The sequence below is a fragment of the Papio anubis genome, chromosome 9 (genome assembly GCF_008728515.1).
Source record: "Papio anubis isolate 15944 chromosome 9, Panubis1.0, whole genome shotgun sequence".
NCBI lineage: Eukaryota > Metazoa > Chordata > Mammalia > Primates > Cercopithecidae > Papio > Papio anubis.
This window is the reverse complement of record NC_044984.1, coordinates 48,687,046-48,704,564: the sequence shown is the minus strand read 5'-3', so window position 1 is coordinate 48,704,564 and position 17,519 is coordinate 48,687,046. Positions and strand designations below refer to the sequence as shown.

The following is a 17,519-nucleotide window of genomic DNA, read 5'->3' as shown; positions in this document are numbered from 1 at the left end:
GGCCCCTGGGCCACTGGCTCCCGCCGCAGCTGGCCAGGCTCGACTAAGCCTCGCTCATTAACTCAGGGTTAATTAAAGCTGAAGGCAAGGATGCGGTCCAAGGTTTTCCTTAAAGACCAAAGCAGCCTGCGTCCCTCAGCTCTTCCTCCAGCTGGATGCAACGCCGCCTCACTCACACCTTCTCTGTGCCTCCATCCCTCCTGCATCCTAGCAGCCTCCACTGCGGCTGAGCCCGGCGAAAGGAGTTAATTATAAAATCTACGCTGATTCTGGTGGCAGAGGCAACGCGGCTGCTGGAGGTTTAGGCCGCGGGGAATCGGCTGTGAGCGACTGCGTTCTGGCTCCCCCGCAGAGCCATGGTCGGGAGTGATTCCGCGCAGTACTGCCTTACCCATGGTCTGTCCAGAGGCCGCAGGGGCCCAGTTCAAGGTCACTGTCTAGTTTGCAGAAAGCGGTTCTGCCTTGTATGCAAATTAGGCCGGGCCTCAGCCCCAGAAGGGGTGTGAGCAGGGGTTTGGCCCGCGGAGAGAAGGGAAGATGAAAGGGGGGCTGAGTGGGAGGGCCTGCCCCCCCAACCCTGTAGCCCTCTCTGTCTTGCCTCTTTGGGGCAACTTGGATTTGGGACCTGACTTTTGTCGGGTTCAAACAAGGGTAGGGGGTAGAATAGGGAGCTCAGTCTCCTATTTCGTGGTTTCCAAGCTCCTTCAGGGATTGGAGCCCACCTGGCTCCCAGCCCTCCCTGCGGGTACCTGGGAAGTAAGGAGCAGATTGGGAAATCCCTTCCCCAGGTGCTGCTTTCTAGGGATTTGCAGCCTGGAGGACAGAGCCCAGTCAGGCTTTTAGGCTCCGGCAAGTAGCCTGGGGCCAAAGGAGCCCCTACCTCCTCCAGTTTTCCCGCGGCTTCTCTAGTCCTATGTCTCCAAAAGATCCCAGCCCGATTGCCTCTCAGAAAATGCGGGGGAGGTGAGAGCCCCCAGGCAAGGACATCTGGGAGGCCATCTCTCCACCCCAATATGAGCATCCCTAAATGGACCACCTTCCCCCGTTTTGTCTTTTCCTTCGGTGGCGCGCTAACAGTTAAATAAGGCTGCAGCTCTGACATTTTCCCCCTCCACCAGCAGAGGATCTCCTCCACCTAGTGAATTACTGAGTGTCAGGCAAGGTGTGGGAACCAAGTTAAAAAAAAAAAATCGCATCAAATGCCACACCCACAGACGCCTGCAATGCAACAGTGAGACGTCTCCACCGACCTCTAAACTGGGTCAGGGGGTGAGGACTACCCGGTGTGCCCTCGCTCCTCGGCGTCCTTTTCTGGCTTTGACCCTGTCCACTGGCCAGGCCCAGCTCTGGGGAGGAGCTGAGATCTGCTTAGGGTCTGCTCAGCACCGCTATACAACTGCTTTCCAAGCCCGGGGCCCCAGTTCCGGGCAGAGGAGGGGGGCTCGGGCAGATTGGGGTGGGAGCAACGGGCCCTGGAGGCGGTTGGGGGTGGGGAATGGACTACCAACTCCGGGGCTCGCTAGGCTGGGAGAGCGCGGACAGGAACGAGGGTCCACTTACCTTTGGAGACAGAAGAGGTTCATAAGGGTGAGGGATAGGAGTTCTCAACCTCTAGAAGCCTTCTGGATTCCCCCTCTCCAAGGCCGTGCGCCGGCCTCGCCAAGGTATCAGAGGAGGGCGGGGCGGGGGGAGGTGGATAAAGCGGCCAGCGGCAGGCGCGCGGGAGCGGAGTTGCCAGAGCATCTCTGGAGAGGCCGCCTTTTATGGGCGTTATTAGCGCCCTTGTCTAGACTGGAAACGACACCTCCTCTGTGTGTAAACAGAGGCGGCGAGCTCAGGCGGGAAGGGGGATGGCGCATCAAGGGGGCAAGCAGCCCTCCCCTTCGCTGGCCACCGGAAGATCAAGGCCTTTTCCACCCTCCCCCCCTTCCGTGTGCTCCCTGTGATGTCAAGGTCAGAAAGACCTAGTCACGGTCAAGGCTAAAAGAGGAAGAGCCTGGTTGGTTGTGAAAAGACTCTGGCCCCCTCCTCCTCCTCCCAGAAGTCCCTGGCTCCCCAGGGCCCCTCAATTCTCCACCAGTGCAGGTCTAGATACACATCTGCCTGAACCACTCTTGGAGTTTTATTGGGGGTGGGCTCCAGTACCACCCAGGACAGATCCAGGCAGATCCTAGGGTGGGGAGTTCTCTTTTGAACAGATGGAGCCACTGAAGGGGCTGCCTGCCACAAGGACCCCACCTCCAATGGGTGGGCTGTTCGGAGAGATAGCGGCTGCCCCAAGGGCCTGTCCCTGCCTCGCACCCACACTGGCCTGCTGTCCCCACACTGCTGACCCAGCCGCCTGTGGATCAACCCCAGGAGCAGATGGTCTCAGGAGCAGACAGTCATGGAGGCATCTGCGGAAAGAACTGCTGTCCTTGTTCTCTCAGGTGGGTTCGGGCTGTGGGACTGCTAGCTGAAAGGCCCATTCTGCTGGGCCTCTGTCTGGAGACTTAGATGTAAGTGGGGAAGGGTTTTCCCCCCAAGCTCAGCAAAGGATCTCTTGAAGCCCTCTCTGGCGGCCCCGGGGAGTGACCACCAGATGGAGAGTCCTGTGAGGCCCTAGGCTGCCTGAGCCTCCCAGCTCTGGCCTAGGGAGATAGGGGGAGTGGGGAGTGCTATCAGATTACGAGAAAGATAGCAGGAGTCAGTCCCTCTGTGTGTCTGTGTTTCCACACAGTGGTTTCACCAGCTCTTCAGATCACCCTGTACCCCCTGGTACCCTCATATTTTCCTTCACACCTAGTTTTACTTTTAACACAAAAACTAGGAGACTGCCCTTGGAGAGAAAGACATATTAGAGACATGACTAAGAGATGAACTATCTCATTGAGTCCTCAAAGACAATGCCAATTCTTGGGAGAAGGAAAGGTGAGAGATCAGCACAATCAGAGTTGTGTTGAAGAAAAAAATCCTTATTCAGGGAAAGAATAGTACATTTCACAACTGTGCCTCCCCAAAACACATACTCACACACACTCACACAATGTTTGCTTACTCTTATGGGAAAGTCATCTCCAAATAAATCCAGGCATGATACTCCTCCAAAATAAATCTGGGTATATTTAATGCACCGCACGAGGGCTCACAGGCACTCAGGAACTGTAGTCCTTGTTAGACTTACCAGTGTCCCAATGCACCAGTAGTGTGCCTGCACAGGCTTTCCTCTTTTTTTTTCTCCTCCTCCTCTTCCTCCTCTCTTCTTCCTCTTCTCCTCCTCCTCCTCTCTTCTTCCTCCTCTTCTTCCTCCTTCTCCTTCTCCTTCTTCTTCTTCGGAGACAGAGTCTCACTCTGTCACCCAGGCTGGCGTGCAATGGTGAGATCTCAGCTCACTGCAACCTCCACCCTCCCACCCCCCACCAGGGTTCAAAAGATCCTCCCACCTCAGACTTCACAGACATGCACCACCACGCCAGGCAAAGTTTTTCTGTTTTTGGTAGAGACAGGGTTTCACCATGTTTTCCATGCTAGTCTCAAACTCCTGAGCTCAAGCAATCCACCCGCCTCAGCCTCCCAAAGTGTTGGGATTACAGGCATGAGCCATTGTGCCTGGCTCCTCTTCTTTTTTTACATTATTCCCTTCTAGAGCCTTAGGGTGGTTCCCTCAGTATGGGATGACTACCTCATATGATTATAAATGGGTTTGTGTGGAGAAGCAGAGGGATTCCTCGGAGAACTCTAGACTTCTCTTTAATCAGAATCCCCAATTTCCAGTTTGCCTACAGCTGTGCTTGGGACTACCCAAAGCAGTCAGGAACGGTGGGGTCATAGTAAGAGAGCCCCAGGCCTCTTGTCTACTCAGTTTCTTTTTCTGACCAAACACACACACTCAGTCTCCAATTCCTTTCATCTCAGGGGAAACCCAGGGATTTTGGGAGAGAGGTTGGGATGGTGGGTGGGGAGATAAAGGAGAGATGGAATTAAGAATGAACCTTATTCCTGGAAATTCTCCCTCAAATCTCCACTGCCCAGCGTGTGGCTCTCTAGTAGTTAACCCAGAGTTGAGACCCAGAAGCACTGGCAGCCACGTCAATAGCAGAACCTCCACAGAGGGCAAATTCTTCAGGTTCTTTGTCTCTCAGCCTCCGTGTGCGTGTGTGTGTGTGCGCGCAAAATGTGCATGTGTTTAACCCCCAGGAATATTTATTTAAATGAAATTGTTAAAGCTTCAGCCCCATCAGACAAAGGGAGAATGGAGAACTCTGATTTCCAACCTGACATCTCCAGTGTTTCTGCATATCAGGAGAGGAAAAATATTATATATAAATAAAAATTGCTGCAGTAAAGATTTAATCTGAGATAACATTGTTTTAGGCTATATTGCTTTTAAAAAGTCTCTTAACCTGACAACTTAATGATCTCATTAACTCTGCCAGATAGGGAGATAGGCACTGACGCGACCAGGAAAACAAATTAGTGGCAGCATCTACATAGGCTCCTCATTGCCTCGAAGACTGGGGTTCCCAGGAATGTGGAGAGTAAAAGTGGGATTGGTTTGGCAAACTGGGGGCCAAAGGGGTCCTAGCAGCTCAGCCTCTCTGCATAGGTTAAGTGGGGGGAAGAAAATAGTGCAGCCAGGAAAAGCTGAGCTTGAAGGTGCCCTGCCAGGCTGTGCTGACCCCAACCCAGCCCCAACTCCAGTCCTGAACCGGCTGAATGTATCTGGGGCCCTCTGGGGGCCATAGGGCACCAGGAGCCTAAGGTTAGTTCCCTGCTGCCGCCGGCCACCACCATGTTTACCTCACCCACTTCCCAGCTGGGATGCCACTTTCTCAGTACCCAAAAACAGATCTGAGCCCCAATTATTAAAGTGACCATCAATGTATTTTTGTTACCTGCTTCCAGGCCTTTCAGTCACCAATTACATCTTTCCTTCCTCAACATACACTCAACTAAGTTGGGCATCAGGATGGGAAGTTTTCTCCTATATAGACGGTATAGATAACTCAAAAACTTAAGTGGAGCAAAACAAGGGTTTGGAATCTACCCAGCTGGGAGTGATGTCTATACTCCGCCCCCTGATCATTCTGGCAGAATCAGGGCATAGTAGACTGTCCTGAAGAGGCAGTGAACAGAAGAGACTTCAGAAAGAATCTAAGCAATAAAATCAAGGCAAAAAAAGATATTTTATTTTAAAAACATGTTTGTGGGGTTTTTTTTCCTTTTTGCATTCAGTACATCGTCATTCAGACATCACAATACTATATACAGATACACAACATTTAAAAAAAAAAAGCCTATTTCTGATGAACATTTCAAAAGAACACTGTTTTGTAATGCACCAGTGGGAAGGGAAGAGGCAAGGGACCCTCACAGCACCAAGGTGGTCTTTGAGGAGGGAACTGTTAGGCAGCATCTACATTTAGCTCATTTAGCTAATTGAGGGCCAGATCTTCTTGCCTCCTGAACTATATCCTCTAGCTTTCCTCTGGAAATCAGTAAAAGTGAAAGTGTGAGGAGTCCCTCCAGAGCTAGTGCCTTGATGGAAAGGTGACTGGAAAGGGACTTTGTTGAGGAACCCATTCTCCATCCTCTTGGAAGAGATGTTTATCCTTAGAAAAAAAGTTCTGCTTCTCTGTGCCTGGCCTAATCCCCAACCTTACCACCTAGAGAGAGAAAGAGAGAGGAGAGAGAAGCCCTATTTAGCAGCGTGGCTGGAGTCTTTGTCCTCCTTGGATTTCCACATGTTGACTGAGAGAGCAGAACAGGGGAGGCAGTGGGGCAAAGGCAGCCCCCATCTGGCCCCAAGAAATGCAGTTTCTTGGTTGGGATGGAGCGTAGGGGCTGCGTTGATTCCAGGGAACCATCCATACTCCAATCACGCTGCCAGATCCCTAATAATTATCATGAATGTTAACACGACTTTTAAAATATGCACAGAAAATCTTTACTGGGAAATCTTGCCTAAGGAGTGCGAGAGGGACAGCGAAGGAAAGTATGAGCTGGACAGATCCTGCGCTAAAGCTGCGCCCTTAGGGAGGGTCCTCTACTAGCCTGGTGATAGGATGAGGCAAGAATTGGGGCCATTCGGGATTCCCCAACCCTGCTTTGGTTGGAATGACTGGGCTCTGCACTGCCACTGGACTTTCTGGCAAGGTGAGCACAAGGAGGAGTAGAGGTCGACAGCCTTCCTCCCACGGCCCACCCGGGACCCATTTCCAAAGCTGTTGAAGCCAGGTGAGTCCCATCTGGATGGGGGTGGAGGCTGCGGATGGGATAGGGAGTTGGGGATGGCCCACCGCCGCCATGGAGCCTCTCTGCCTCCGGGCGGCGCGGTTCTTCTCTCTCGTTAACATTAAATACTCTTCTGCACCCGCGCAGCATCTTTCTGTGGGTTCGGTTATGGTACAAAGCGGTGACATAAATAGACGGGGCGAGCAGCGGGTGGGTGGTCAGGTGGAGTGGAGATGAGGCGCTTTCGATTTGCTGACCACCTTCTTCTCTTTGACCCGCCGGTTCTGGAACCAGATGGTTACCTGGCGCTCAGAGAGGTTCGTGGTGGCGGAGATGCGCCGGCGCTTCTCTTTGGTGATGAACTTGCTAGCCGCGTATTCCTTCTCTAGCTCCTTCAGCTGCACCTTAGTGTAGGGCACACGTTTCTTGCGCCCACGCCGGTAGCTGCTCACCTCGGGCTGCAGGGGAACCACATCTGCGGGGAGATAAGGCAAGCGAGAAGAAGTGAGGCACGCGGCTGGACTGGCCTAGAGGACCGGAGGCTGCCTACGCACAGAGTTCTGGCAGGGGCTCAACGGGGCCAGAGGATTGCTCCGCATAATGAAATCCCAAATGCTTTTCATTTCTGTTATTTTAGCAAGACCACAACAATGGTGAGGCCACTGGGCTCAAGGTTTAAGGGAGGGGGCGCCAAAAATTCAGTAATCAAGACGATATTTTAATGCAACGTTTACAAAAGCAAAACTAATACAAAAACATCCATGATGAACACAGTATCAATTTAAAAAAAAACATGGGTTCGGTATTACTGATTTTCTCTTTTGTTTCAGGCCCCAATATGGCTCTGCACAGCACTCGATATTAGGATCCTTGTACGCTTAGAAGGGGCCCTCCAAGTTCCAGCCTGGCCTGCCATGCTTGCAGAATTTCAGATACTCAGAAAAATCCCTCCTTCCTGAGTTAGATCGTTTGGGTGCTTATTAGTTTATATTCTGCCCCGTTGTCAGAGGAAGACATTCTGCTATATGTTTCAGGGAGGGCACGGCAGGCAGGGGGTCAGCTTCAGTGGGCCCAGATCACCAGATGGGTCTTCATGCCTTTGGACAGTGGCCCTATGTTAGGGATGTGAGGCACAGATAGAAGATAAGTGTCCAGGTGAAGCCAGCCTGCTTGGAGGTCCACACTCTAGGAATTGGGGTCCAATGTTGTGAACCACCTAACAACACCCAAGGTGGGGGGTCCTGAACCTGAGATATAGGGAATCAGGTGTCGGGCTGGAAGTAGGGGGTCCACACCACAGTCCCACCAAAACAGGGCAAATTCTGTTCCAACCCCCTTCCCTCTCCATTCCTTCATGGCTGAAGGAAACTGTCTACATCCCATGCACCAACCATAATCCTAAACCCTAGATACCTGTCATCCAAACCAATACCACCAGTTCTGTTTCTTTAGGCTCTGAGAATTTTGCAGAAACTAAAACCAATATATATCACTTCTAACTCCATTTTCTACTCCACCCTCATCCCTGTCAATAAAGGTCACAGCAACACTTTCAAGGCGAAGTGGGGAACTAGAGAGATTATCTGGATAGCTCAGTCCTCAATTTTTCCCATGTAATTATTAGACTTTAGGTGAAAGCTAATGAGGAGGGCTGAATATTTGGGGTTTCCCCTTCATTCTTACTGCCTTTTGAAACTATAGACACAGCCCAGAGGGAGGACACAAAGTTCTTTCTGAAATGTTTGTTTCCATCCCACCCTCACAAAACACTTTCCCTGTACCCATCCCCATTGGGTCTGCTTTCTCTCAGGGACTCTTATCTATACACAGTGGGAAGAGTAGTGTCACAGTGATACACAGGAGAAAATAAAATGCTCAGGAAGAAAATGGGAGACAGGGGATCCAATGGCCTTTTTTGACTGTCTTCTGGTGACAATTTCTCAGGAAAACTGTTGGACCTGGCATTTTTCTCTGCCTCTATGTGAATAAACCATGATTAAAAAAAAAAAATCTTAAAAACAAAATAACTTTATTTAAACAGTATGGATCCTTTAGGTTAAAAAGGATTTGTTTTTGAACAAGACCTTTTGTCTTTAAATCTCTCAGTTCTCAAATTTGTTTTACTCTTAGAGATGTAACCATGATTTGGGAAATTGATGATTTGTTGACAAGAATAAAATGAAGAGGGTAAGTAGTGATACCAGGAGTTTGTTGCTTTTGTTGTTGTTATTGTTGTTTTTAATCCTCAGAACATTTTTTCAGGCTTATTTTGTTAAACTTATTTTACAAGATCAGGAATCTGAGGCTCAGAGTGGGTAAAATAACCTAAGTGGCAGAACCAGATTTTAAAGGCAGACTTTCTGACTCTTAAAATGATACAGTAAGTTTTAAAATGGAAATAGGCCAGCTGATACAATCCAGCTTTAAAACACCTCCTTTTCCCTGGAGAAGAATAAAGTAGGGTAAAGGTGGGTTTTTGTTTCTGAATTAGCCAAATAATTGTCCCTAATTTTTTACTTTACTTTCTTTAAACTCTTACAATTACCTACCCAATTTTGGTTTCCTAAACTCTAGCTCTAAATTTCCAATGAGATTTAATCAACCCTAAAAAAAATCAGTTTAAAAAGTAGACAACTGTTTTAAACTGGTGATTTTTCTCTATAGGATGCCAAGAATTGATTTAGCCAATTTGTCCTGGATCAGACCAACTACAAGTTGTTTTGGCCTCCTGGGGAAATAACTCCAGTTTTGCCATCTCAAAGAAGCCCCCTTTCTTTGTCTGCTGCCTTATCTGGAAAGGAAGTGGTATGTAGAGATGAAGAAACATCTGGTAGCTTAGACTTGGAGATGTGCATACACTGCCTAAGGTGAGTGGGGGCTTAGTTACTAGTCTTACAATCACCCCTTCCCTAGTATCCATCCAGATCACATACACAAATGACTTCATGCCTGGAAACCTAATAGACACCTTTGAGGAGTAAATAAAAATCATATCAATGCTCAGCCATGGCTTTCTTTTTGGGCTTGGGGGCTCCTGTGTTTAGCTCCCCACAGCCCAGCCACTCTTGACCATCCGCCCCCCACGAGCAAGCTCTGGGCTCTGAAGAGTGCCTTGTCCAGCTAGAAATCCAGCTTGCTACTCTTCCCAACCCAAATCCAAAGGCTTGTCAGTAAGGACTTCTAGTATGGCCCAAAGAGCCCACTGTTTCTTTCTCCCTCTTTCTGTCTCCTGAACCCCATCTCTCTTTTTCTCCCTTTCTGATTCCCTCCTGGAATTTCTGCCTCTCTCTCCTCTCAAAAAAAACCAAAAAACAAAAAAACCAAAAAAAACAAAAAAACCAAAAAACAAAAAAAAAGTCTACACTCACCATAGGGAGAGAGAGAGAGAAAAAAAAAAAAAAAAAAAACAACAACACAAAAACAGAGCAATAAAGCAAGAATCTGTATAATTGGGAGAAGGAAGAAGCTACGACACATCTTGGCCTAATTATCTGGATCTTGCTGAACAATTGCCTCCATCTCCCAAACCAGCCCAGACTGCCACAGATGAGGTTTCTCAGAGCCAGAGGCACTGTAGAGAGACAGCGGTGTTTATGCCTACATGTTGCCGAACAAACCACAATTGCATAGACAGAGTTATCTTGAAATCTCACTACTTCTAAAAGATCTCTGAGTGGGTAGAAAGATGGAGAGTGTCTGAAGATAATTTCTTATTCATCTGCCTCTTGCCTGTACCTCTGCACTCACTGATACATCAGCCCAATTCTATTTCCACACGGGGATTGTGGGAGCACATAGCTGCTGAGGCATGCTAGGTTTTATATCCATTTCCATGCCATAATTTGCAAGTGTATTAAATCTCAATTGGGCTATACTTTTTTATTTCAAAGTTATTTTTCTCTAGGAGGCTGTGATCAAAAAAGTATTTATTTTTAGTGGAGATTGTTTTTTGTTTGTTTTGTTTTTTCCTGGGAATCTTTGAGATGTTTATTTTGCTCAAAGATATTTCTCAGCTTTTCTCCAATCCTTCAGCCCTACTCCACACCACATTCATACATAGAACAGCCCCTTCTCTTCTACCTCTTCACTCTAAACCCATTGCACATTGCTATGGGCCTGTGCCCCCACCCACACAGTGGGTTTGGTGGGCACCTGCTCCCTTACCCCTTAGCCCCTTGGCATAGCCTATTGGCTTCCCTGCCCCAGGAATTCCTGCTGGACCCCAATCTCCTAAGAAGCTTTGTGTTTTGGCGAGACAGAGAATTAAAGGGCCATCTCTCTAAAATACATTGCTGTATTATGAACATGTGAATTGCCTATCTTCTAGAAATGTATTATGGTATATTTCATATTAGGTAGTTAATAAAAGAAATCATATATTATATAAAAATATTATAGCCAATACAGGGTAGGTGATGCATAATACCATGTACTAAAATTGTATCATCCTTAATTCTGGCAATCAGAAGTCACGGTGCCTAGTGTAGGTCATACCCTGGTATTGAGTTGTATTATACTAAGTAATTTCGTAATATTCACAAGAATGTTATCTGCTGCACTCTCTAATATCATTCGGGTTTTTTTTTTTTTTTTTTTTAAACCACCTACCTCTGCTTCCAATTCCGGATGCGGAGGAATTTCAGGCCCACCCTTACGAGGTCTTTGGGTCTATGCTTTCCAAGGAAAACATCCCTGAGCTTGGCATGTGGAACTGGTCGGGGAGCTGGGCACTGTCGGGAGACATCTGTGGCTGCCCTGGGCCCCCAGCCCCCAAAGACCTCTGTAGGTATCAGAAGGGAGAACGCTCTCCCACTGAGCTCTTCTTACAGGGAGAACAGACTCAAATACTGGACTCCCTAAACTGGAATCCTGATTTCTCAGCACAGGGCAGGATCCAAAGCTCTTGGTGTGGTTTTGGGAAACCTGGGACTGGTCTTGGAAGGAGAGCGGTGGGATTTGCAGGATCCTTTCTCTCTTCAACTGGAGACCGAATAAGAGGGGAATGAATTCTCCCTTCCCGTACTTAGCCAGACAAGACCAAGGGGTCCCCAGCCTGGACCTGGACCCCAGAAGCCCCTGAACAGGTCTTCCTCTCCCATTTCTCATCCCCACGCCCTTCTTTCTGTGTTTGGGGCACCAATAACTAACTCTCTTTCTCGACCACATATGGGGGAGGTGGCAGTGGAAATGTCTATAAATTTGAGCTCAATATACCAGAGAGGCAAGGAAAACTTTACATCGCTGGGGAGGGATTCGAGCCTCCTCTCCACTCCCTCTCCAGAGATTTTGGATCTTCTGTTCCCTCAACAATCAGGAAATTCGTGGCCAGATTTTTAAATATGCCAAGAAAGGAAAAAAAGAAATTCCACATTTCTGTAGACCCCAGCAAATTAGTCCCCTATTTAAAAAATACTGTCTAGTGCCTGAACGATCCTGCAAATTCTGTCAAAGAAAGTGGGGGTTCTTATTCTCCCCCCTCCCCACTTATTCGGTGGGTTGGGGGTTTTGTCTTGGATTCCAAGGCACTATAGGCCCACCCTGCCCCCATCCCTGGCCGGAAGCGGGTTTAGGGGCCAAGAGCCCGGCGGGAGGCTGCGGCCGGCGAGGGGAGGCGGAGGCGAGCCACCGAACGGAGCAGAGCCGGCGGCCCGGCGTTCGGGCGCCTGTGATTGCTTCATTCTCCGCCGGGCAGCTACAGAAAACGTGTCGGAGCAGATTTCTTCCCCGGCGCATTCCTCAGTGCAGCTCGCCCGGCCGGCTTCATAGGCAGCCCAGCCGAGCAGGCGCGCCGGGGCCAGACGGCGGGGGTGGCTGGGGCGCGGAGCCCCGGGGCAGGCAGGGCGGGGAGGGGTCCTCGGCGGCGGCGGCGCTCGGGTCCCTTCCTTACCTGGGAAGGGAGACTTCCAGAGGTGGGCGGACTGCGACTGCTCCTTGGAGCAGTACACCTGACTGTCCCAGCCATTGGAGAGAGCCCAGTGCTGATAGCCTTCGACGGGGATGAGAGCGTCGTGACGCGGCTCCGGGTGCCCGCTGATCCCGGGCACCACCGACACGTCCAGGTAGCCGGGCATCGCCTGGTAGGAGCTGGCAAAGCTGGGGTAGAAGGCGAACTCCTTGGCCCTGGAGGACAGGTCGTCACCCGGCAGGGCGCCCGACGGCTCCGGGTATTTATCGCCCGGGTGGTAGGCGCAAGGCTTCTGCTGCAGGTTCACGTTGTGCGACAGGCGGCAGCCGTAGTAGCTGCCCCCGAAGGGGTAGCCGTAGCCCAGGGTGGCGCTGGACGAGGTGGGGGGCGCGGGCGGCGGGGCACACTGGCGCGCCGCCTCCGGGGCAGGGATGTCCGTATAGACGGCGCCCTGAGGGGCGCCCAGGGGAGCCGGCGGGCGGCCCAGCACCGGGTGCGGAAGCAGGTCGCGGCAGTGGCTGGCCGGGCAGCTGCTGCCCAGACCATCCATGCTCGGGGCTTTGCCGGGGCTCGCTCCGCTGCAGCCGCCCCCCGCTCCGCCCGTGCCGCCGCCTCCTCCGCCGCCGCCGCCGCTGCCGCTCTCCACCGCGCTGTCCTCATAGACGTACATAAGGCTCTCCGGCCAGCGTGGATGCAGGAGCAGCGAAGTCGTCATGACATGATCTGCTGGAGCTTTTTAAAAACTCCACTTGCCAGAGGCAGCGAGCAAGGGAGACACCTCGCTCCTGTTTCCCCTCCCCCATCCCTCCCCTCTTTTCTCTCCACCCCTCCCCTCCTCCTAGTGCTTCCACCTCCCTCCCTCCATTCCCTCTACGCATGCGGAGAGACTTCATTAAGAAATCCGCCGGTTCCCGCCCTCCACCTCTCAGCACCCCTCCCGCGCCCATGTGACACTCTCTGCGCACGTGATGCCCGGGTCAGGTCTCCTGGGGTTCCCGCCCCTCTAGGTGGGGCGGGGCGAAAAGAAAAAGATCTCTGCTGATTGGATCTCAGTTGGGCCAAAGGAGGCGGGAGCTGGGAGATTTAAAGGGACAGGGAGACGCCCCCTGGCCGGCCCCAGGGAGGGGGTGGGGGAGGCTGAATTTGGCCGACGCAAAGAGGGCTGTAACTGGGCGCCTCCGCCTAGGAATAGAATGTGCACGGGGGAGACAGACCCCTATCCCCAAACCGATCACTGTGACTGCCCAAGTCTCTGGATTGGGGCTTGAAGCTAACGGTGGGGAAGAAACCAGATTGCAAAGAATAATAAATGAAGATAATAGAAAACAGGCAGGAGCGCTCCAGCCCTGGCAGCTCCCCTCCGCTCGCGGCTGGAAAGAACCCGATGCCGCGTAGTGAGCCTTTGATGCCGGGATTGTGTTTCCATTTCCTACTTTCAGCCACTTTCCCCAGAACCCCAGATGTCTGAAAAGGACACTCTCCTTTACCTCGCTGGATTTTTCTCAAGCGGAGAGGGGTGTGACAACCCCCAAATACAGAATTCATCACCTGGGGCAGGGGATTGTGAAGCAATGGAATAGACTCAGCAATAAATGGAGAAAGAATAAAACGAGGGAAATAAAAACAATGGAATAGACTGATATTTCAATATGCAACAGAAAAAAAAATCTCAGAGTGAGGTTTTTTAAAGAAATGCGGGTGGTGGGGGCGCAATATTCAGCCTGGGAAAGCTAAAAGCCCTGGATGCGAAGGAGAGAGCGCTCTCTTCTATAGCTATACAAAAGAGAACGTGGAAAATGGGGGAGATTCAGTGCTACCCCTTTCGAGGGACCTCTCTGGCGCCAATCTGGGGACCCTGCAGAACCCACCTCTGCCCTCAGGAGTCTGGTCCCCAGTTTGAATACCCTCACTGGACCTCCCACGGCTTTCTTAGGTCACCCTCTTTTAGTGCGGAATAGTTTCATGATCTAAAACTGCCCCCTATTTCAAAGAAAAAATTAACACCAACTTACTGATTCTTCAAAAGCTCTCCCTTCTTTCCTCCCAATCTCCCAACTTGTCAGGAGCCTCAACAGAGTCACCCCTTTCTGAGGGAGTATCTCCGTGGAATTAAGTTCCCTTTCAGCAGAGGACCTCCCTGAGAAATAGTAATGAAGAGAGAAAAATAAGAGGGGAAAGGGGCTGCAGTGTTTCCTTCTTTCCTGCCTCTGCCACAGGTTTTAAATGCTGAGTGCTCGTGTGTAGCCAGCGCACAGGCCATGGCCACACAGTAGCGCCTCGCTCAGCCAGACCTACTGCACCCCTCAAATGGAAAGCAAATGGACAGGTCTGCAGAGACCCCTTCGGGCCACCTCCCTCCTCTTTGTGGGGAGAAGGTGGTGTTTGACGGTTGAGAGCACCCGGACATCGGTGAATTAGGATAGTAATTCTTATCCGCGTGATCTTGAGCCAGAAGAGTCAGCTCAGAGTTCGGAAAGCAGGCTGCGGGCTGGGCTGGCAGTAGAAGGAAAAATACAACAGAAAGAAGGTTGAGACATAAGGAGACCAGCTCAAGTGTGTATTGAGGGCAATGACGGAGGGGCGAGGAGAGATGAGCCCAGTGGAAGATAGGGTCTTGACGGGAGCCGGCTCTGCTAGGAAACTGCTTATCCTGCTGCTGGAGTCCAAGGTCAAGGTAAAACGAGGAGAGCAAACAGGGCCTGGCCAAGTCTAGACTGGGTCGTGTGACCTTGGCCCCCTTGCCTAAGGCCTGGCTGGTGGGGGTGGGTGGGTAGGGAGGCCTGTCTTTTTCCAGCCGCGGGTAGTAAAGATGGAACCCAGATCCTGGCCTCCCCTTCTGCGAAGTGCTGCGCCCAGGTGGAAGAACTGGGGCGCTGTGGACAGGGTTCTGCGGGACTGCCAGGAGAAACAAAGGGCCTGAAATGCCCATCCCATTCTTGGGGCTCCCTCCCTGGTCAGGCCCAAAGCCGGACCCGTTTTCCGTGGGCCAGAACTCAAAGACACATCTCCAGCCTTTGGGAGGAGGAACCAGAATGGCGGGAGTAGGAACCAGAACGGCGTGAAGGATCTGGGTGCAGGGTGGCCAAGCAATAAATAAAATTAATAGTATGGTCTTATCCAGGTTTATATAAGGGCATTAACTATTCCTATTGCAATGAGATATAGATTTAATTAACCTAGCAACTTTACAATTCCATTTATTAGGAGCACTATGCGGCCAAAATGTAGTGGCGAGAAGAAAGAAAGGGAACCATAGTCCTCTTCCTCAAGAAGACCAGCCGAAGTTATAGGCCTCCAAAGCGACTTGGAGGAGTAGGAAGGCTGGAGGGGAAAGTTTGGGCTAAGGGCAGTAAAGGCGACTGGGGAAGTCCGCGTGCTCTGAACAATTCCCTCTTCTTTCGCTTGGTTCCCCAAGACCTTTCGCGCCTGCAAACGCAGTCTCCAAGTCTGGGGCGCCGGGATCGGGGAGGCAGGCGCCGAAGAAAGAGCTTGCAGGAGGGCGGTGGAAAGTAAAGCCTTGTTGGTTAATTAACTTTAAGCCTGAGGTGGTTTCTCTCCCCTCCCCCGAAAAAAAAATGTGGATCTCGCTGAGACACAAATAAAATCAAATTAAACACTCCAGGAGAATATGCACCACTAGAAACGTAGTAATTACATCTCCAAGGCGATCTCGCCCTAGAAAGCCTTTCTAGGGCCTGGCGCTGAAACCCTCGGCTGCAGTGCTCACCCGGGCTCGCCCCGCTGGCCTTCCGGGATTAGGCGGTGAGGTTTGACTGTGGATGAAGTTTAGAGAAAATCCAGCTGCTGGTATGCGGAAAAAGACGGAGCATTTAATTATACGGAAGGAAAATGGAAAACAGCTCCTCAGCCTCGTCGGGAAGCCCCGGCTCTGCTCCCGGCTGCTTTTTCAAAGGGACTTCTACATCGCGGAGCAGCAGGAGCCACTCTGCCCTCAGCTACCGCCCATGCACCGAGCTCTCGGCTAAGTTCGACTCTGAAATGTTTTCTTTTAAATGCTGCAACACATAAAGGAGATATTTAATGTGCCTTTTCGCGGGAAGCGTGTGTGTGCGCGCGCGCGCGCGCGCGTGCGTGCCTGTGGGTTTAGGGATGGGTGCAGGCTGCCTGCACCGTTACAGCACACGGCCTTGTGGACACAGCCCAAATGTGTTCCTAAAGATAACCAGCTCTCTGCTTAAATCCTCTGTATGCAAATAAAAGTCTCTGCTTGTCTGTCTGTATACACTTTTAATTGACATGGTTTTCCTACTCTACTTACAAAGACATCCCCCAGGAAAATATAGAAAAATGAAGAAGCAGATGTCTGTGTCTTTCTGAAGTTGAGGGGTGGAATTCACGCCCCACTGTATCTAAGACGAAGTCAGAGGTGTAACTTAGCAACATTTGCAAGCGGAGGGTGCAAGCCTGATGAACACATTTGAGGGCTGGGTGTAGCTTCAGTGCTAGACTAGGGAGAAGGATGAAAGAAATGGCGTTGCTGTGTCCCTGATTCAATGCCCAGATTTTCTCCTCTGAAAATTAGGTATCAGACTATTTCTCTCCCTGCAGCCCTTTTCTCTGTTTCCTCCATATGATGCGGGGCGGGGTGGGGGGGGGGGAGCTTAAAGCGCTGAAGCTCCTGCTTCCCCCACCCGCTTTTTATGGGAGAAATTCCAGTTTTAAAAAAGGAGAGGGTGGGTTGAGGCTGTAGGAGAACAAAGAGCCTCACCACCATGGGGTCTAGATTCTGGCCCAGACTTTGGGCCTTATAGGGCAGGCAAAGGATTTGGGGGCCCTTTCCTGTCCAAGGTTCAGGTTGCTGATGGAGGAGGAGATTTGTGGAGGACAGAGGAGGACAGGGCCTGGGCTAGCCAAGAAAGGGATGTTTGAGAGAGGCCACTTATAGGTAGGGATTGGGGGTTCAGAAAGGGCATATGAGAGGGTATACCCTTGAGGGTGTGTCTGTGTGGAAGACCCTCCCACATGCTTGGAAAAAATTCCGGATGGGCTGCAGAGGGTGATGCTGGTAGAGAAGGAAAGAAAACTGGCTGATCCTGGAGTTCCCTGGACCTGTCCAATCCCCTCCCCTCCTTTTTCCGTTCCTTCCACTTCTCTGGGCTCCTGGAGGTCCCTTCATCCCTCTGGAACCTGCTCTACTTTGATCTCTCCACTCCCACAGCGCAGCCTCTGAGAAGGGCCACTAGGCCTCTTCTACTAGCTTGGGAACTCACCTCCTGGACGGCGGCTGCTATCCTGACATCTTCCATCTTTAGTGTTCTCCCTCCCTAGGCCCCCAGCTTGAGGGAAGATGGGACCAGGGTAGCTGAGGCATCACTTTGTTCCTTGTTTCAGAGTTTTCAGCTCTTAAATCAAAACTTGCCTTCCTCCAGGCCCCACTTAG

The 17,519-nt window shown here is 51.0% G+C and overlaps 1 protein-coding gene across 1 annotated transcript; it reads right to left on the bottom strand.

Annotated features, from left to right (window-relative positions):
* Positions 1 to 5,146: 5,146 nt before the first annotated feature.
* On the bottom strand, positions 5,147 to 12,947 carry HOXC13 (homeobox C13). The gene is made up of 2 exons (XM_009180864.3): positions 12,101 to 12,947; positions 5,147 to 6,688 (listed from the first exon to the last, which is right to left on the bottom strand). The coding sequence occupies exons 1-2, from the start codon at positions 12,831 to 12,833 to the stop codon at positions 6,432 to 6,434; spliced, it is 990 nt and encodes a 329-aa protein (XP_009179128.2). The 5' UTR covers positions 12,834 to 12,947; the 3' UTR covers positions 5,147 to 6,431.
* Positions 12,948 to 17,519: the final 4,572 nt, after the last annotated feature.